Source organism: Cnephaeus nilssonii (assembly GCF_951640355.1).
Source record: "Cnephaeus nilssonii genome assembly, chromosome: 14".
NCBI classification, from domain to species: Eukaryota; Metazoa; Chordata; class Mammalia; order Chiroptera; family Vespertilionidae; genus Cnephaeus; species Cnephaeus nilssonii.
The window spans coordinates 18,755,333-18,776,496 of record NC_137085.1 but is presented as its reverse complement, the minus strand read 5'-3'; the positions used below and the strand labels follow the sequence as shown (position 1 = coordinate 18,776,496).

General features: G+C 51.2%; 1 protein-coding gene across 1 annotated transcript; it reads right to left on the bottom strand.

The window, feature by feature from the left end:
• Positions 1–11,917: 11,917 nt before the first annotated feature.
• On the bottom strand, positions 11,918–15,574 carry LOC307111238 (uncharacterized protein C9orf152; the record flags this gene model as incomplete). The annotated part of the gene is made up of 2 exons (XM_079790981.1): positions 11,918–13,161; positions 15,382–15,574. 2 exons carry the CDS (start codon positions 15,572–15,574, stop codon positions 12,635–12,637), a joined length of 720 nt encoding a protein of 239 aa, XP_079647107.1. The 3' UTR covers positions 11,918–12,634.
• Between the last annotated feature and the right edge of the window lie 5,590 nt (positions 15,575–21,164).

Here is a 21,164-nt window from a genome sequence, read left to right as displayed (position 1 = left end):
GTCCATGCCAACACGCGACCGCCAGATTCACCAGCTAATGAGGAAGAAAGCTTGCTGGCCTGGGTGTCCCCTCCCCCCAACCAGGACCAGGTGGGTTGTGATTGGCTGTGGGTTCAGACATCCTGGTCCTCTTTCTATCCATTCTAACATCTGGGCGTTAGGCAGAGCCAGTGAGTCAAGGCACAAGGGACTGAGATTTGGTGGGCAGGGCTGCTGAGCACTCCGGCTGAGTAAGGCCGGGGAGTGGGCTGTGGCGCCTGGTGTGGTCCGAGTACACGGCATTTTGGAGGGTTCTGAGGAGGCCCTTCCTGCAAAGCCGCCCACGTGAAGCACTGACCCCTCATGGGCGGGGGCAGGTACGCGGGCTTTTTATCTGTGATGAGAGGTAGAGGGAACCCGTGGCCATTACCCCAGGTTCATCTCCCCTGTTTCTTATTGGTGGCAAAGAGACTATCTTGTGGGACACAGGAGGCCATGAGGTTACTTTGGAGCCTTGCTCATTCTAATTATGGAATTCCTGGGCCACAAGAGGGTAGGGACTAGATGCCTCCCGACAGAGAACCCACACAACATTCAGAACGGGCTGCTGGGGCGCAGATCACATGGGAGATTGGAAGGGAGCCATTCCAAAGGTTTGAAATGCGCAAGATGACACTCAGGCAAAGAACGGGGCCTCGGGAAATAACTGAGAGGCCACACGGGCCATTTCCAAAGGTGGCCCAAGCATCCAGATGCTTTCTCTCAGAGAAAGAAAATAAATTTTTTTTAAAGCTATACTACAACTTTAAAAAAAAAAAAATTCCCCACGTAACCTCAGTGTCAGTGAGCATCGGCGGGAGTTATCCAGACACTGGATTCTAAGTTCCCAGGTGGCGGACTCTGAACAGCTTGGAATGGATCTGCCGGTCCCCTAGAGAAGTAAAATCACGAGTCTCTCCCTCTTTGGCTTTTCTCGGCCTTCGCATCTAGACAACAGTCCGTCTCCGCAGTGGTCAGCTGCTAACACCCATGTGGCTCTGGGGGGCACTGTTCTCGAGTGCGAATGGACATTCGCATCACCTGGAGGGCTTGTTAAACGCAGCGGGGCCACATGTCCAGCGTTTCTGATTCAGGAGATCTGGGTGCAGCCTGAAAACTTTCTGGCCTGGAGACGCTGCTGCTGCTGCTGCTGGTGGTCCCGGGACCAGGGACCTCACTCTGGAATCGCCCGCCTGGAGAGTGAGTAACGAACAGGGTCTGGACACACCACCTCTGTTGGAAAACTGGCGAATTTCTAAGCTACAGGTACAGTCATGTGCAGTTCTGAGCTGTTTTGAATATTGGCTGGGTTTTTATGTGTTTGCCCAGCATATCGACTCACCGCTGCATGGGTCTTGGAAAAGCAGAGCTGAGAGTCCACCCTGACTCTCCAGCGAAGCCCTTCTGACGGGTCTGAGCAGATGAGGAAGAACAGGTAGAGAGGATAACACCTATATATGTTTAGACTTAACGGCAGGGTCCCAGGCGCATTGAACATCACTGTCTAGTGCTGTGGTTTTTTAAGATATTGGCGCTTGGGCCTCATCCCTAGATGGCGCTTGGGCCTCATCCCTGACTTACTTTCTCTAAGTGGGGCAGACGGGGGTATGGACTTGGGTATGTTTTAGCAGCTCCCCAGGTGCTTCTAATGTGTAGCCAGGGTTGTGAATCACTGGTGTGGTGGAGAAATGTGTTTGCTTTGTGACCTGATCCACTTCAGAAAGTTCTGGCGGGGCAACATCCAAGGGAAATTAGAGGCCTTGAGGGACTGAACTGGCCCATCTCACTGGTCCCAGGAGACAGAGCGGTGTTGGTGGTGTGTGTGTGTGTGTGTGTGTGTGTGTGTTGCGGGGGGGAATGGGGTTCAAAGCTGCTCTGATGTCAGGAGAGGGCTGTAGCTCTCAGCTCTCCTCCTGCCTGGAAGCCTCCATGCCGGTGGCTGTTAGGCTCAGCTGTAAAACTTTTGAGTTAATGAGGAGATAAACAAGCCACAAGGGGTGCCATAGGCATGCTCTACCTGTAACAGGTGCATGCGGAGAAAGCGCTCAAATGAACAAAGGCCCCAGATGCCACAAGATGATTTCTGCTGTAGGAAGCATGACCATCCTTCCTGTTTGTCCTCACAAGTGTTTGCCAGTTTTCGTGGTGTAATTATTCCTATAATGGCTGATTTGAAGATGCCCAGAGTTGAACAACTGGTTCACATAATTCCGGAATATTTAATAATTGGTGGAGAACAAAACCACTGTGATGAGAAGACACACAGGATGACCCAAGATGTAGGACTAAAGCCCTCATTAGTAAGAGTGGAGGAAATTCCTGGCACTATTTTCAGTGTTTTGAGTTGACTCAAGATGGTCACTTCTGCCTGCAAGTATAAAATGCGGCCAGTAGGTGGCAGTGATCCCTAAAGTCAAAACAACTTCTGAAGCCCTGATCCTTCCTGGCCAGGAGGGCGTTTCTCACCCTTCATGCTAGACTGCACTCCATCGCCAAAGACACGCGGCCGCTCCCAAAACACCGCCGTGCAAAACCGCCCCTGCTGCAATCCTACCTGCGGTGCAGGCGCGGCGCTTTACTTACATTTGCGTTTCCATGGAAAACGGCCCGTGGCCACCAGAGGGCAGCAGACCCCTGCGTGCTCATACCAATAACGCCCGTCCCAGGCGCTGCGTTGAGAGCTTTCCCTGGATGATTTAATTCAGCCTTAACGGTGCTCCTTTGCAGTGTCTACTATTAGTGTCAGCCCCGGTTTATAAATGAGGAAAGGCACACTCAGCTTGAATAACTTGCTTCAGGAGATGCGACCCGTGGTGGAAGGAGGATGCACACGCAGGCGGTCGTGCCAAAGCCTGTGCTCTTACCTCCCAAACTTCCCTTCTCCCGGACTTGGTTCAGCAGCAAACAGCCCTCCAGCCCTGGCCCCGGGCCGGCTCTGTTTGCTCTCTGACCAGGAGAGCCCATCTCAGCACAGTCCTACAGCACCAAGAGGGAGAGGGTACTGCTGACGGTTGGAAACTGGGCTTGTGCGTTGAAGTGGCTAAAACGCGGGAATATGGGTATAAGTGGGGCATCCACAGTCCCTGCCAGAAGCAGCCACGGTCACTGAGAGCCCGCACCCACTAAAATTCCGGCTCTTTCCAGCAGGTCCCCTGAGCACACAGGCATGGGGACTAAGTGATCACACGTGCTTACCGGGTTATGCAAATGTTCTAGAATGCCATAGAAAGCATCTCCAGCTCTCCAACCCAAAGCACTTGTTTCCTTTGGCTCCCACTGTTCACATGTACATACATACCTACATGCACACACATGCACACATATATTACTGAATCACCCCGATTCTACGTGTCCGTTCCTGTATTGAGTCGGGTAAAGCTAGACTGTCAACCAAGAGCCCCAATAATTAATTCAGTGGTTGAAAGAAGATAGGGGTTTATGTCTCACGTTACAGTCCACGGGGAGCATTCGAGGTCCGAGGACAGGCTTGTTTTAAGCAGCACTCCAGAAGCTCAAACTGTTTCCACCCTGTTCCTCCAGCACCGCCAGGACCTGCGGTCATGGTCCAACCCTAGGAAACAGGAAGATGCAGGAAAGCCATGTACTGGGATAATAGTGACAGGTGTGCCATTCCCTGCATCTTCGCTGGACCTTCGGGAGCTGGGACTTCCCTGATTTTTTTTAAAATATATTTTATTGATTTATTTCAGAGAGAAACGGGGAGGGATAGAGAGTTAGAAACATCGATGAGAGAGAAACATCCATCAGCTGCCTCCTGCACACTCCCTACTGGGGATGTGCCCGCAACCAAGGTCCATGCCCTTGACCAGAATCGAACCTGGGACCCTTCAGTCCCCAGGCCGACGCTCTATCCAGGGAGCCAAACCGGTTAGGCTGACTTCCTTGATTTGATGGAAGCAGACAGCAGACTGGCTTCTAGAGACTGGGAGACGGTAATTCCGGGATTTCCCCGGCTATTCCGAAAGCCGGCAAGGGGACGGCTCTCAGCCCGAAGGAATAAGCTGTTAAAACCTTCACTGAGGTTGCCCATGCTCCCTCATCACACAGTCCACATCGACTTGATCCCTTCCCGTAGTTACAACAGCACAAACTGTGGGAAGAAGAACAGCTAGCAGGACAGAGGAGAGGACCACGGGACCGCCCACCGGCCCTGCACGTCCTCTAGATCAAGCAGGACACCGACTGCGTCTTAACACGAAGGATGACGCGTGCCTCCTTGTGCAATGCAAAGAGCCCTCCAGCTCCCGCATTCCAGTCCTACAGCAAGGGAGCCGTGTCAGCATGCTAGCAGGGACTCACGCGGAGGCTTATGGGAGCAGTGTTGACATACTTACAAGGACTCGTGCGGAGGCTTGGCCTGGACTGGGTCATCAAGGACAACCACTCACAGATACAAATAAGTTGACTGTGTTCAAACGTCCCTCAGTCATGTCATCTGTCCACTCCCGTGCAGCGGAGCACCTTTCGGAGCCTCTCAGGGTCATGCAGCTGCTTGTACTTGTGCAAGTTTCTCTGACCCTGGGTTGTAAGCCATATAGATGGACCCGAAGAAGGTTCTGGTGGCCTCCCGATATCTTTGCCACGTTGTTTAGTCTGGGTTCATCTCCATTAGTTTGGAGTAACCTCATGCTTATCTCCCAAGCTGCCAGAGGATGGCCGTGACCCTTAGCTAACACTCTGTCTATATATATAAAAGGCTAAGTGTCCATCCATCTGACTGACTGGTAGCTATGATGCGCACTGACCACCAGGGGGCAAATGCTCAACACAGGAGCTGCATTGATGCACACTGGCCATTTAAAAAGTAACGGCACCATGGACCTGGAGCAGACAAATCAACATTCAGCTTCCCCCAAGTGGGACACAGGCCCTGCCACCACCCTGGAGCGATACCCCACCAAATCGCAGCCAACACTGCCAAATCCCATGTCACAAAATGCGGCCTGCAGCCCAGCCTGGAAACGGTGGCTGTGGGCGCTGGGTAATGACCTCACATAGCAACGCCCAGCTTCCTCTCCCTAGTAACTAGTTTCCTTGGAGTTTCTTCAGCCCAGGAACCCGACTTGCTTTATAGCCAGGTGCAAACATTTTACAGTTTAACCAAATGTTTATGAAGCATTTTTCCATGCCTCATCTCATTTGATCCTCCCAGAAGTCCTGGAGTAGGTAGATAGGAGACTCGGTAGAATCCTATTTTCTTTTCATTAGCAAGATGCAAATAGTGATATTAATATATTTCTTCTAATTAATTTCCTTTCAATGTGCACGTATCCGTGCACCAGGACACTAGTAATGTATTTAACTAAAGATAAATGATATTCTTTAATCGTGAGTTTATGAGTTGTTTCAGGAGAGACATACTGGCCTGCCAGAGAGGCTTAGTAGTAATAATTGAGTTTATGAAATGCATCTGGTCTTAGTGGAGCCTGGAGGGGGAGTGGCATTGAAGGTTGGCCATGTGGCTGGAACATGCCGAGGGACCAGCTCAACATCAGAGTCCCCCAGCACAGGGAGACTTTGGGCTTCCCGTGCTCAGGGGCTTTGCTGAAGGTTACTAAGCAAACTTGTTAAAATGGCATAGTCTCTCCTAAATTAGTGAGCAGTTCGCCATGTCTCCATGCAAGTGCTTGGGACACTAATAGGGATATTTTTGGCTTAAAAAATCTACAAGCGCCCGGCCGGTGTGGCTCAGTGGTTGGGTGCTCAGGAGGTTACAGTTTGATTCCCGGTCAGGGCACATGCCCCGGGGTTGCAGGCTCAAGTCCCAGTGGGGGGTGTGCAGGAGGCAGCTGATCAATGATTTTCATTCATCATTGATATTTCACTCTCTTCTTCTCCCCTCCTCTCTGAAATCAATATGTGTGTGTGTGTGTGTGTGTGTGTGTGTGTGTGTGTGTATTCTATAAGAAGAGATCTACCAAATGTGCCCCATTCATAGTGATCACACATGAAGGCAGGGGACAGCCTATATCATGACCAGGGCGCCTGCCTCTGAATCCCCTGGGTGACTTGCTAAAACAGATAGCCGGGCCTCGCTCTCAGAGTCTCTGAGTCAGTGGGTCTGGGTAGGGACAGAGAATTCTCATCTCTGACCTGTTCCCAGGTGACCCTGATGCTGCTGAACACACTCTGAGAACCACTGAGCTGGACTATCGGAGTGGATTTATCAATGGACAAAGGGGAGCTGAAAGGATGAATAATACATAGTGGGTATATCATCTTTCTGGGTGGAAATGGTTCAAGGCCAAGAAATGAAGGGGGAGGTTCAGTCCCTTGAACATGGCTTCTAGGAAGCGGCTGTTCATCAGCTGCAGGAGAAACCATCACAGCAGGGGAGCTGTGAAGAAACTGGTGTACAGCCCTACCCGGTTTGGCTCAGTGGATAAGAGCATCAGCCTGCGGACTGAAGGGTCCCAGGTTCGATTCTGGCCAAGGGTACAGGCCTGGGTTGTGGGCTCGATCCCCAGTAGGGGGCGTGCAGGAGGCAGCCAATCAATGATTCTCTCTCATCATTGATGTTTCTATCTCTCTCTCCCTCTTCCTTCCTCTCTGAAATCAATAAAAATATATTTTTAAAAAAAGAAAGAAACTGGTGTACAGATGGGAAACGTGGAAAGCAGGGGCACTGGGTCTTTTGCAACAACAAGGAAGTGTCTAAAGGGGTGTTTGTGCAGAGTAGAGACGACAATGCCTCAAAGCCTGGGGAAGTTTCGGTTTTAGGAAGCATGTCCTCCCTATAGGAAAGTTGGAGAAAAGTTTATAGTAGCCAAAATGTTGAGGATATGCCCAGAAGCAAAATCTCAACGGATCAAGAAAATGCTCTGGAGAATGGCAGTTTTGCAGCTCAGCGTATCCATTAGAATCAAGGACGAATCGCCAGGAGGGTGGTGCCAGAGAAGGAGATCCATGCGTGGTAGATTCGGGAGGCGAGAGAGAGCAAAGCAGGGGAATCTCCAGGACCGGATAAAAAGCAAAATGCCTCTGTTACACGGGCGGGTGCAGGATCGTCAACAATTCACATGTACAGCCCGTGGAGCTGGTGCTGGGCGGGGTAGACAAGGTAACAGTGAGGGCTTCTGTGGCCTCGTGCTCTGTGCCTGCATTTATCCTTCGAGGGGCCTAGAAAAAAATGGCTCTGATGTTTCAAAGGCATCTTACCCTAGAGGCGCAAGAACCATTTGAGGTAAAGACTGACCTTTGCGAAGGAAGCTACAGGCCTGGGACGTGACCCCCCCGCATGGCCTGCCCAGTTAGGAATTCATGATCAGACCATCCTGTGTGGTAAATTTCAGTCCCTGAGCTTGTCATTCCTGCCAGGGGCCCCCTTCCCCCCTCCTCCCCCTTCCCCACAGCTGGTCAGCTCTATTACACAGTCCCGTCCGCATCCACGGGTATTTACAAAACATCATGGTCCCCTCTGGCCTCCACAGAGAAGCACCCATTTCACCAGCGGCTGTTTCATTTCAAAAACACAGGGCGGGCAAAATACAGTTGTGAGTATTCAGAAATACACTTGTGAGTATGTGAAACACAGAGTTCATATTCTTGTACTACTAGTTATTAATTATTGTGTTGCTTTCCATACGCACAACTAGAAACGTACTTTTGCCCGACCTTGTATTTGAAAGGGGTTTCCCAGCTATGGTGACATAGAACTCAGTGAGGGAGGGAGTTAGAAGAAGGGAGTTTAACTTAGTAGTGTTAAAAGAGAAAAGGAGGCATGTTAAGGAATTTAAGAAATTTTTTGAGCACAAATTGATTCAAATATTTGGGCCAGCTGTGGGTAGATGAGACCAGGACCACTAGCAAAGAGAAGCGGACCTCTGATTGGGGGGGAGAGGGGGGCGGGGGGGGGCGACGGTGTGCAGCCGGTGCAGGTGTAACCTTCTCACAGGGACCCCCAGTGCCAGGGGAGCTGCTGGGATGGGGTCCCTCCCCTGCAGGGGCCGGTGGGGGCCGCCACGTGTCCACACCGGGAGCCAGATCAGTGTCAACAGCCCGGGGACAGGAGACCAAAGTGCACACAAACAGCCGGCCACATAAAGAGCCTGTGTCCTCTCTGTCCTTCTACCCTCGCGCCAAAAGCTGTGGGCACAGAAGGGGGAGGGTGGCTGAGCGGCAAGACCGCGCCCCTCCCTCTGGCCTTAAAGGTATACACCCGGCTGTGCTGGGAGAGGGGTGGCGGGGGGCGAGGGAGGAGGGTTGGTGGGCTCTGACTTGAATATGAGATAGACTTTTTAAACTCGAATGGTTTCACGTGTTCAGAACGGGAATGACAGCGCTTTCAGGAAGGAGAGCGACTGGAAAGTGAGGAAATCGGGCTGAGCCGTCGTGCAGGGAGCCTGCCCCCTAGCGGGACGGAGCAGAATTGACAGCAGATGAGAAGGACTCTCCGGTCCGCATCCTCACCCCACGGGGGCTCTTACCGCCTCACTTCACAGCTGGAGCTGGCTCTGCGTGTTCAGTGATTCAGCCAAGGTCATGTCTACACAAAGGCTGTGCTGAGACTGAAGCCCAGATGCCCCCGCCTCCAAGCCCGGGAAGACTGAAGCAAGTCTCAGGGGAGCCACGCGGGGGCGCCTTCTCTGTGGGCCGGAAGGTTGGGGGTGGTGAGGGGTTGGGGGGGCTCTGAGGGGTGACTCTAAGGAAGGTAACCTGCCTGAGGCAGGTTTTATGGTGTGAGCTGTTGCTCTCTGGTTTAGGAAAACCTGCTAGGACTGCGGAGAGTGAGGGAAGAGAACCTTAGCTCCAGTCCTGGCCAGCAGGGGAGAGAAACGCAGAGTCTTGAGTAGAGTGAGAGCCCAGATGTAACCTGAGCCCTTCGCCCCAGCAGGTTTGACAGCCCAAGGGTTGGTAAAAGCGTGTGATTGCGACACAGAGGGATGGTTCCAGGCCCATGCTCTTGGCAGAAGCAGCAGCCTTGTGGGACGGGCGTGGAAGGATGGCCAACTAGCTTCCCCTTGCCTCCGCCCCCTTCCAGCTCTGCCACAGGGAACTCTCAGTCCGCCCCCCACCCGGGCTTGGGAGGACCCAGTGCTGGGGAAAGGCAGGCCTCCAGGGCCAAGGCACTCGCAGTGCGCTTGAACCTGAACTTGCTAACACCCACCTGGCCTGCCCTTGGCTGAGACGTTTTCCCACATCTGTGACATTTCCTCTTGGACTCTGGCCTCTTAAAAACACATCAGGCACTAACTGGTTTGGCTCAGTGGCGAGAGCATGGGCCTGCAGACTGAAGGGTCCCCAGTTCGTATCTCAGCTGTAGGCTCGATCCCTGTGCCGGACCTATGGGAGGCAACCAGTCTATGTGTCTTTCTCACATGGATGTTTCTCTCTGTGTGTCTCTTCCTCTCCCTTCCACTCGCTCCAAAAATCAATGGAAAAATATCCTCGCGTGAGGACTAACAACAACAAAAAACCACACTCAAGAAAAAGTGACTCCAGACTAACGAAGGCGGACTCTAGATAACGGGCATTGGTGGGAGGTTTGCGGTTAGGGGAGGGGCTGTGCAGCATCTTACACTGTCTCTCTCTCTCTCTCTTTTTTTTTCTTAATATTTTTTTAGTTATTGATTTCAGAGAGGAAGGAAGAGGGAGAGATAGAAACATACATGATGAGAGAGAATCATGGTGGATTGGCTGCCTCCTGCAAGTCCCCCACTGGGGACCGAGCCAACAACCCGGGCATGTGCCCCTGACCGGAATTGAACCCGGGACCCTTTAGTTCGAAGGCCGACGCTCTACCCACCGAGCCAAACCGGCCAGGGCCTGTCTCTTGCCTCTTGCGGTCTGTGACTCCACGTCCCCTGGCGCTTCTTTCTCCTGGTCGCTCCTCTTCAGTGCCCTCTGCTACCTCCTCCTCCATCTACCCCACCTCTTCTAAGTAAGAATTGGGGAAATCCTTGGAGATTCTTCAACTAAGTAAATTGGGAGTCTTCCGGACTCATTTTGAACCCCGTCTTCTCTCTGCACTCTGCCTAGGCGACCTCCTCTTTTCTCATTCTTTGGAGAATCTCTACATACTCATGACACCTAAATTCGTAAGTCCAGCCCAGAACCTAGCCTCATTTTTCCACATGTCTATTTGATGTCTTTTTTAAAAAATATATTTTTATTGATTTCAGAGAGGAAGGGAGAGGGAGAGATAGAAACATCAATGATGAGAAAGAATCATTGATTGGCTGCCTTCTGCACGCCCCCTACTGGGGATCAAGCCTGCAACCTAGGCATGTGCCCTTGACTGGAATTGAACCCGGGACCTTTCAGTCCCCCTTTCAGTCCACAGGCCTGTGCTCTATCCACAGAGCCAAATCAGCTAGGGCTATTTGATGTCTTGATTTGTGTGTCCCATGAGCATCTCAAACTCAGTCTTCTCCAAACGGAACTTAGGGTTTTCCTTCAGTAAATCCTATTCTATCTCCAAAGTATGTATCAGATCTGTTCACATTTTCTCCGTCTCCCTGCTTCCACTCTTGCTTGAACTGACAGCATCTTTCCCACTTGAACTTGCCATGGCCCCCTTTCCCCTGACATTGCCTCTTCATGTGACCCTCAACTCCTCCTCCTTAGAACAACCAGAGTAATCTGGTTAATTTGCAAATCAAAATAAATTTAGTCTTGTATGTAAATCCCTTAATGGCTACTTATTGTTCTCAGAATGAAACCTAGTATTGTGCTATGGTTTGGCCCCTATCTATCTGTGTTAGCCGTTAGTGCTGCTCACCCATGCTTCCCTCTCTTCTCTCCTTCTTGGCACATGGGATGATTGTACTTTCTCATACCCTTCACGTGGAGACATGACCATGTGACTTGCTTTGGACAATGAAATGGGAGTAAAAGTGATAAGAGTCAGTACATGACTATTAATGCATAGCTTCTTCTCCTGCCAGTATTGATAAGGTGGTGTCACAAGATTAAAGCAGCCTGAATTGCTGGTAAGAGATGCAGGAAAGCTGCCCTGGGAGTTTGCCTAAATCCGCAGTAGACTTCAGGAGTGAGAAAAAAAGATTCTGTTGTGAGATTTGGGGGTTGTTTGTTTCTGCAGCAAAACACAGCCTATCCTGACCGATACACTATAATAAGGAGGGTTTGGTGGGGAATCCTTTTAAAAACAAAATCAAAGGACACAGTGCTTTTTAGAAATTTTTCTTGTTTTTCATTAGACTATTAAAAATTAACAATGAAAAAAATTAACAACAAGCTCTTATTAGTTATTCACAAAAGGAATCACAAGGAATCTCCAAATTGGACTGCGTTTCTGGATGGTCCACGGAGCAGGCACATATGTATTTTTGACTTGTAATGACAATCCTGGAAGGGGATAGGCAAGACTGTGCCCTGGGGTGTGTGGGGGGAGGGGTGAAACTGTTCAGAGAGGGGATTTATATGAGGAAAAGGCACCTTAGATGTGTTTAAATATCATTACTGAAGTCAAACATTAACCAGGAAGGACATACTTTATTCCCCATCACACCCAAGTAACACCTGCTGTGCTTTCTCTTAGGTTTAAAATATCCCAGAAGGATCAGAGTGATCCAAATTTGGCTGAAAAGGGAGCAGTTTGTGGGAAACACATTTTCTAAGCAGGAGCATTTCTTTGGCTGCTTCTGCTCGGGCTGCTATTACTATAGGTTGTCAGTGATTGGCAGTGTTTACTAATTCAATTTGGAGAGAGGGGAGTGGGAGAAAGGAAAAGAGAGACAACCAGAAAAGTAGAAGGGAGGGAAGGAAGGAAGGAAGGAAGGAAGGAAGGAAGGAAGGAAGGAAGGAAGGAAGGAAGGAAGGAAGGGAGGGAGGGAGGGAGGGAGGGAGGGAGGGAGGGAGGGAGGGAGGGAGGGAGGGAGGGAGGGAGAAGGGAGCGAGGAAGGGAAGGACAGGAAGAAGTAATTCTGTGATGACACTGGAATGTGCAGTCTCGGTGAGAGGTGACAGGTGACAGGTGAGAGGTGACCAACCCTTCCTAAAGACCCTCAAACTCACAAGGGGGTGCCGGTGGCATTGTTCCGCCCCCTTTGCCCAGGGTGACCATACCTTGGGAAGCTCAAGCTGAAATGGTGTGGTCACTAAAGTGAATGCAGTGACTTGTAAGTGAGCTGGCCTCCAGGCAGAGCAACCAGTTCTCAGAGGCCATCTTCTCCAGAACATGTGAGAAGTCACCAGAAGATGTGGGAAACAAGACTGTCCACGTTCGTTGACTCCAGGGCACTGCTACGCATTCCGTTGGCCAGGGTCCCTGTTGTATGTTTCAAACTGGCTCCCTGGTTCTAGGGGCTGAGCAGGTGTCCTCCTGGACCGCCCCGAGGAATGAGCCTCTGGGCTCCCTGGCAATGAAGCAATGTCTTCTGTGTGAGCAGAGCGGGCTGCACGGACCGGACAGCGCCCTTTCCTCCTGAACTGGGAGCAACCTGCTCTGGACAAGCTCTTCTTTTTTGAAGGACAAGACCACGTGCCCACTGCGAGGCTCATTTCCCACAATCCCTGCCAGTGAGTTAGCCCAGCTCTGCTCATAGCGAGGGGTCCTCCTTGTGGTCTGCCTCCGGGTCCTGTGATGAGACCAGAGCTGGCCTCCAGGCTGGGGCATCGGGCTGGGGAGAGAGCTTCAGGGTGGGCCGTACAAGCCCAGGTTCCGGGCGGCTTGGGAGATCCGGGGAGCTTTCCTCTGGGGGAAGGGGTAGTGCGCCGGTTTCCCAGGCCGTTGTGGGTTCTTTGTGGGAGAAGGACACGGAAGGCCATTGTGTAGGCCGGAGCCCGCGGTCTGTGTCTGGGGAGTGTCTACTCCATGTTCATGCTGGGCTGCCTCTGGGGTCGTGGCCTCCTGCGGGGTCCCCTGCCTGTTTGCCAACAAGCCCGAGTCTCTTTCCGGAGGAAGCCTTTGCTCAGCCCCCAGGAACAGGCCTTGGTGTTTTCCTTCATGGCTGGCGTCCTGGTGGGAGCTTTGGACCGAGCAGTGCATCTGTAGGTGCGTGTGCCACGGAGACCTGGGGACCTGGAGAGAGCCACCGTCGGCCTCCTCCAGCATCGCCGCTGCCTCGGGGTCCCCCTTGTCCTGGGACAGTGAGTGCCTCCTCTCCTTGTTAATCCAAACAGCACTGACCATGGATTCGGCAGGAGCAGGCGTGTTCCCTCCTGAGAAAGTAAGGCACAAGCAGGGTCACCGCTGGGAGGTACCTGGGCAGCTCCATTAAAGAGGGCTACGCCCCAAATATCACAGAGGCCAGGTGCCCAGTACATGGCGTGTGTGTGCACACATGTACATGGACACACACATGATCACACGTGTACACTCCCCACCTCACACACTCACATACTCACACCCATGCAAGCTGTCTCTCTTTCACACACACACACACACACACACACAATTATTAATTCTTTCAACAAATATTTATTGAACACTTATTATGTGCCAGGCATTATTTATCCTAGGTCCTGGTAATACAGCAGTGAACACATACCTTCATGATGTGTTCTAGTGGGGTAGAAAAACAAGCCAATGAATATAATAAAATGTAGGGTGGGGACCAATGATTTGGAGGAAGATGCAAGCATAATAGAATTTAATAATAGGCCTCAGTTTCTTAAAAATATGTTTTTATTAATTTTTAGAGAGAGAGGAAGGGAGAGGGATAGAGAGATAGAAACACCAATGAGAGAGTAACATCATTGATCTGCCTGCCTCCTGCATTCCCTCCCACGGGGGGTCAAGTCTCAACCCAATGGGAGCATGTGCCCTGACCAGGAATCGAACTGGTGACCTCTTGGTTCCTGGGTCGACGCTCAACCACTGAGCCACACCAGCCCGACTAGGCCTCAGTTTTTTCCCTGCATCGGGGGAGTGAGCCGAGGAAGCACTAAGGAACTAGCATTTCGGGCTGGACAAATGTCAAGGAGCGAAGGCACACACGTGTTCACCCATGTCAGGATTCACATACGGTGCCGGTGGGGAAGTCTTCACTTACGGGCTGTGTGTCCTGGGTTCTGACCACGGGTTTACCGCCCAAGGCGAGGAGGGAGGCATTGTGTTCCGAGCAGCTCCTTTTGGGGGGCTGGCCCTTCTCCTTCCATCCCATGGACTCTGCTCTGGGGACACGTTGGCAGCACCCACTGTTTCCCTGAGCAGCTTCAGGGGTGAGCATGCGGACCAAAAAGCAGGCCTGTGACTGGCCTGGGGGGGGGGGGGGGCTCCGGAATGTCAGGGCAGCTCCCTGGCGCATTCTGGCCTTTGTCGCCTGCAGGAGGCCCAGTAGGTGACGGTGTCCGGCGGGCATGGGGAGCGCTGGGGGACAGTCAGAGGCAGCCCTGAGCTCCAGGCCTGGGGATCCAGGAGAAACCAGGCCCCATTGTGCCAGGTCTGCAAAGTCCCTGTCCCGCCCTCGTCTGCAAAGTCCCTGTCCCGCAGACACGAACGCGGGTGGGAATTCTGAAGGCCGGTTCTTGCTTCGTAGCCGCGGTGCGGTTTTCTTCACTTCCGGGCTGTGTGCTCTGGGATTGACACCTCACAACATGAAAACCTTCGCAGCTATTCAGTGCCCTGTGCTGCTCTGAGAACAGGGGAGGGGGGGACGCGCTGCTTCCTCAGTGCCCCGTCCTGACTGAACCCATGGCCACAGCCTCTCCTAGGCAAGGCCTGACCTGGCAGGGACCGCCCACCTCCTTGGACCCAGAGCCAGGGTCTCACAATCGCTGGATTTCTGCGCCTTGTTCCTAACGTCCTCCGGCCATGAAATCTGAGTTCCACGGGAGCAGGCCTCACCCCGGGAGGAGGGGGCTGCTGTGCCTCCTGGCACCTCCCTGGCTGCTGTTTGAGGCTGCCATGAGCCAGCTCCCCAGCCAGGGCTCCTCCTGGGACCCGAGCCCTGCGCTTCCCCTGGCCAGTGCCCGGGCTGTTGGCGATGCCACATTGCCTCTCTCCCCAGCCAGTTTCTTGGGTTTGCCAGAGGTGCCTGGTAAGACCCAGCCAGGAAGCAGAGCTCCCTCCCATCTCCCCACCTGGCCTTGCAGGGGCCAAGCCTGTGCCCCAGGCAGACCCGTCCGTCTGGCAGGATGGGAACGGAAGAGCAGAGCCAGGGCACAGCAGGCTGCCGGCCAGGTGCGGGGGGGGGGGGGGGGGGGGGGGCGGGGGGGAGGCCCCTGGCTCAGCGGGCAGGGGCACGGAGCCCTCCGAGCTGCCGGCACCAGCCTCTCTGTTTGGCTCTGACTGAAGGTGCAGGTATTCCCGCTCTCCCCCATCAGGAGGGCGGGCCGGCAGAGCCCGGGCCCAGCCCTGCTTAGAGCTGCGGACCCCCCACCCACCCCATCCACCCCCACAGCCAGGCCCCCCTCCCCTCCCTGCTGCCCCGGCCCTACCTTTGGGGAGCAGCACGCAGTGCGCCTGGGCCCTCTGCTGCTGCCTCAGGTCCTCGTACTGGGCCCGCAGGAGCTGGATGCTGAGAGGGGGCCCTTTCCCCAGGGCCCGAGCCCCCGAGCCCTCAGCCATGAAGGAGGACCCCAGCAGCCAGAAGTGGGCAGGGCACAGGCCGGGGCAGGGCCACCCTTTCATCTGGATCCGGGAGGAAAGCAAACAGTGCTGGGCGGGTGGAGCGGGGAGGCGTGGGGGGGGGGGGGGGGAGGGGGGAGGGGAGGGAAGTGAGGAGGGAGGGTGGAAAGATGTAGGGAGGGGAAAGATGACCGGGAAGAAAAGGGAGGGAGAGGGAGCTATGAGGGGGGAGAGGTAAGTGAAAAGGAGCAAAATGGAGGGAAATGTTGGGCCCAGTGGAAAGGTGGAGGAAGGGGTAAAGCTAAGGGTGGGGTGGAGGGGTGGGGGTGGGGGGTGGGAATGTGAGGGGAAGGAAAAGTCGGGGGGGGGAGAATCGGGGAACAGGGAAGGAAAGAGTATGGAAAGAGGGAAGGAGAGAATGGACGAGGAAGAAGATAGTTGGGGGGTGTTAATGGATGAGAAGACAGGGAGGTCGGTCGGGGCAGAAGGAGAAAGGAATGAGTGGGGGGGAGAGATAGAGGGGTACAGGGGTGAGGGAAGGAGGAGGGGGATAAAGAGAAAGGCAGGCACAGCTGCTCAGAGTCCTTCTGGGGCTCCGAGGGGCTTCGTACTCCAGGTCCTGCCCGCTTGGTCCTGAAGTTGGGACTGCACTTCCGAGAGCCAGGCTAGGTCTCCCGGCTGCGGCAGGGCTGCAGCCCAGGCTGGAATGCCGGTGCCTGCCGGCTCTCACCTCTTGGCCTGGCACGGGGCGCGCATCAGCAAACCTGTCGGGTGGGTTGGTTTGCAGGAGGAAAAGGAACACGCTGTGCAGCCTGGGGCCCCAGGAACGTGCCTGCTGCAGCCAAGGCCCAGAGAATCCAGTGGCAAAGGGGTCCCCAAGAGGTTCCCGCAGCCCAGCCCACGTCTCGGGAGAAAGCCCAGCCCCACGCCGTCCTCTCTCTGGGGGACAGAGCCCAGGGGAGCCCAGGCCCCCAGCCAGCCCCACCGCTTACTGGCAGACACTGGGTGCAGCCTCTGCGGTCTCAGCCTTCCCCAGCCAAGCCAGCATTGTTTACCTTACCCACAGCCAGGGGCCTGCTCCCGCCGTGTGCTCTCTGGACTTCAGGCATCCTGTCGCTGGCACCAGCTTTGACCTACCCTGGCTCCCTTTGGACAGGGGAGTCCCTTTCTGTCCTCTGAGAGAGAAGCCTGTGCTTCATCTAACAGGGCTGCTCACAGGTCCTCCAGCTCTCACTGGAGCTGAGAGTAGAGGAAATGAAACCCAGAGAATCATGTTCGCTCCTGCCCCAAAGACCCAGCTATGGCAGTGGCTGCGCATGGACCTAGGACCCAGGAGGTCACGGTTTGATTCCCCATCAGGGCACATGCCCGGGTTACAGGCTTGATTCCCAAAGGAGGGTGTGTGTGTGTGCAGGAAGCAGCCAGTCCATGATTCTCTCTCATCATTGATATTTCTCTCTCTCTCTCTCTCTCTCTCTCTCTCTCCCTATCCCCCCTCCCTTCCTCTCTGAAATCAATAAAAAATACATGGAAAAAAGATCCACTATTGTATGAGACTTGAATGCCACTTATCACCAGTGAGAATCACTCCAGCGAGAATCACTCCGACTGGAGGCTGTGCCCTAAGGCCGGCCATCGGGGAGTGGGGTCCCGGGGGCTGGAAGAAGGCAGCTGTGAGGGAGCCGGTCTGAGAAGCGAAGGCCAGGAGAGCGAGGTGCACAGTGCGGGTGGGACAGGGTGAGCCCTGTCCTGGTGGAGGGCTTTCATTTCAAGTGCGTTCCACGGAGACTCCAGGGAAAGCTGGTTACCCCAATCTCTAGCTGTCCCTCGGCCCCTCTCTTTCCAGCACCTCCCCGTCACTAATCTGCTTTCTGTTTCTATGGATTTGCCTCTTCTGAGACCTCGGATAAATAGAAGCATACAAAGTGTGACATTTTCCGCCTGACTTCTTTCACTCAGCCTCGTGTTTTGAAAGTTCATCTCCGTTGTAGCACAGATCAGCACTTCATCCCCTTTGACAGTGAACAATGTTCCATTGCAGGGCAATAGCTTTTGTGTATCCATTCATCTGCTGATGGACGTCCTGGCTGCTGTGAATCGCATCGTTGTGGCTAGTGCTGCTGGGAGTATTTTGTTGGAATACCTGTCTTCAGTTCTCTCGGGTGCTCTGCCTAGAGGTGGAATTGCCGAGTCATGTGGTTTTGTGTGTTGTTTGAATTGCAAAACTTCCCTGATGATATTAAAAGATTTCTGCGTCTCATGCTTCGGTTTTTCTGTGGAAGTGCCAAGAACGCTGGCCTTTGCATGTTAGTTGGTTCAGGTGTTTGGTTTTTTTGGAAAGGAGCTCATGCTTTATAATTTTTCACCAGGTGAAAACAAGGTTTTGAGAAGCAAGGATACCTTCTGTCCTTGATATGCTTATTTTCCCAGCACCACTATTTCAAATACATTGAAAGTCCATTGTGAAAAAGGCATAAAAGTTTCCCTAAATTTGTTTGCTGCGGCTCAGAAGAATTATTACCGATGCAATTACTGCTTTATGTAATAATTGTATCAAGTCATTAGGTGAATTTTAGAGGCGGAGTAGTGGTTATGTGTCTGGAGTCTGCAGCCAGGACACCTGAGTTTGAGTCCTGGCTGTGCCATTTACTGGTTGTGAAATCTTGGGCATATTTCCTAACATAAGAAGCAGCTCTGTCCCTGGCCTGTTTTGCTCAGTGGGTAGAGCATCGGCCCACGGACTGAAGGGTCCCAGGTTCAATTCCAGTCAAAGGCTCGAACCTCGATTGCAGGCTCCATCTCCCCCCCAGTCAGGGTGTGTGCAATAGGCAACCAATCGATGTGTCTTTCTCACATCAATGTTTCTCTCTCCATGTCTCTATCCCACTCTTCCACTCTCTCTAAAAAAAAATCAGTGGAAAAATATCCTTGGGTGAGGATTAATTAAACACACACACACAAAAAAGCAGCTCTGTGCCTCAGTTTCCACGTCTGTTAACTGGAGCTAATAACAGCATCTTTGTAAGAATGCAATGTCCTTAGAACTGTGCTTGGAATGAAGTCAGCACTATATGAGCATATTTTGAATGTAAATTCACAAATTGGTCTAAATAATTACCAATACCTTTAATCAGCATAATCAACAACTAAATAAAAGTACAAGTTCTTCTAAAGGGGCAATCTTACTGATTTTAGTTTTGACAATGATCCAGACTCACTAACCAGGACAGAACAATAAATTAAACCCACATTATCCTCGTGGAACTTCCAGTCCAGTGGTGGGACAGAAATGAAAAACAAGTTAACTAACTAATACAATTAATTAACAACATAAGCAAAAGATGATTGGAAAAATAAATTTCAAATTCCCTGGCCAAATATAAATACATTTTGGTTTAATCACATTTAAAAATGTAAAAAATCAACAAGTTAACTAACAATTTGCCTAATTATAATTTATGATGTGGCTAGGTGAAGAGAATACAGTAAATAAATAAAGTTATGCATATAAGGTGTTTGGGAGAGTTCCTGGCCCTTAGAAAGTGTGCAACAAAAGTTATCTTTTTTTAAACTTATTATTCCAATAGTTATAATTTATCCAGTTTATTGACCTGTAAAATAAAAAATCCATCTTAAAGTTTTGTGCCCTCTAGTGGGCACTTTGAGTCATAGCCACACAAACAACTGCGTATTTTCCATGTTTCAGCTGCTATTTAATGAGCTTCTACTCTTGGAGCCGGCACTCCACAGGCCCGTTACACAGACTCAGGGAAGAATAGAGAACCTAATCTCTCAGACTTCTGGCGGGACTTACCTACAGCTGTCCGACCTGTGAATGTTGCCCTGTCTTGTTACTCAGGCTGTGAGCTTCGGCTTAGAATGTTGTCATTCAAGGTGCAGACCTCAGCTCTGTTGTTCGCCTACAACACTGTGGGCATCAGAGCACCACGCTCAGATCTAGTACGTGTACCAAATGCCAGGGAAATTTACTGAAAGCCCTATGGTTCTTGGCTTCTATTTCCACCAAAGACTTCCATGCATCGAGGTCTTTTGGAAAATGACTTTGGGAGCCCAGGAGGTTTTGCTCTTGACCCCCCGGGCTTACAGAAATCAGCCAACTGAGAGTTGTTCAGCGTGGCATCATTTCCCTGTGGAGTTTTCATCTTTAATTGTCCCCTTTCTGATATTCTAATGGACTATGTTTGTGTTTGTCAGTAAGGCGCCAGGTGTTAAAACATCAGAATAAAAAGACATGCTTGATACACTTCGTGTGAAAGACTTGGTGTTAAATGCAATGCTGTAATTTTCTTTAAAGTATATTTTTTATTGATTTCAGAGAGGGAGAGAGATAGAAACATCAATGATGGGAGAGAATCATTGATTGGCTGCCTCCTGCATGCCCCCTACTGGGGATGGAGCCCCCAACCGGGGCATGTGCCCTGACCAGGAATGGAACCGTGACCTCCTGGTTCATAGGTTGACTCTCAACCTCTGTCCACCGCGGCCAGGCACAATACTGTAATTTATGTCACGATTAACTGATGGAAAACCATCATCACCGTCGATGAAAGAACATCCAAATCTAGAGAACGTTTTGTAGGAGGCTGAGCCACATTTTGAGAACATGCCCAGAAGCGAGAGCTCAGCAGATTGAGAAAATGCTCTGGAAAGTGGCCGTTTTGCAGCTTGTGTGGTAAATATTGGTCACTGAGCTTGTCAGAGCTGCATTACACTCCACCCTCCTCCCCACAGCTGGCCAGGTGATCATGTAGCCCCTTCTTCGTCTACGCCATTAATATGAAGCACATGTGTGTTTTGCTGGAAATAATCTCCTGCTATCAAAAGGGTTAGAGTCTCTCTTCAGTATCGTTATCCAACAAACACAGTAACATCCAGAGGTTTTGTCCTTTCTGATTAATTTGCTGGTTTCATGGCTATCATGTTCTTTATCTGGCGACGTGCAGCCCAGAGCTACAGTTGTCACCTCTGAATTATGTATTTGGCATGAATAATCCTCTTTTCCACCTCAATGTTTTCATTCAGCACTAAAGAATTGTTTAGGAAGCAATAGGAAGTTGCAAGCATTTAATCTGGCCTGAAGTTCAAGGTGTGCATTCGATAAGAATAATTACTCATTTTCAAGAGAAATTAAACCTTCATTAATAAATAATTTATAATGCTTACTTCTAAATTTTACAAGGATGATGTTCAATATAATCTTAATTTTTATTGTTCCTAGTTTTTAAAAAGTTAAGCAGCCTTCTTATTTGGAATTTTTCTATTTGTTCCTTTTCAGTTTTTCTTCTCCTCTGTCATTATTATCTATTTCTATTATGACCTTGACTCGCAATCATTTCAGTGATCCAAAAGATTAAAAAATGATGTGTAGCTGTTTCCAAACATTCAAAATTTTAATATAATTTAATCTAAAGATATAAATCAGAAGTTAGAAAATAAAAAAACCAGAATGGTCTCACATTTTCAAAAATGATTTTTCTCTTCATATATTCAGAATTGCTTCGAAAATTGAGGGGCAAAACCAAAGAGATTATTCATTAAAGCCAAAATGTTTACTTAACTTGGGAAAATTAATTAAACCTTATTAAACAATTTCTTATTAAAAAAAAAAAACTACTCATTTCTGGTATCCCAT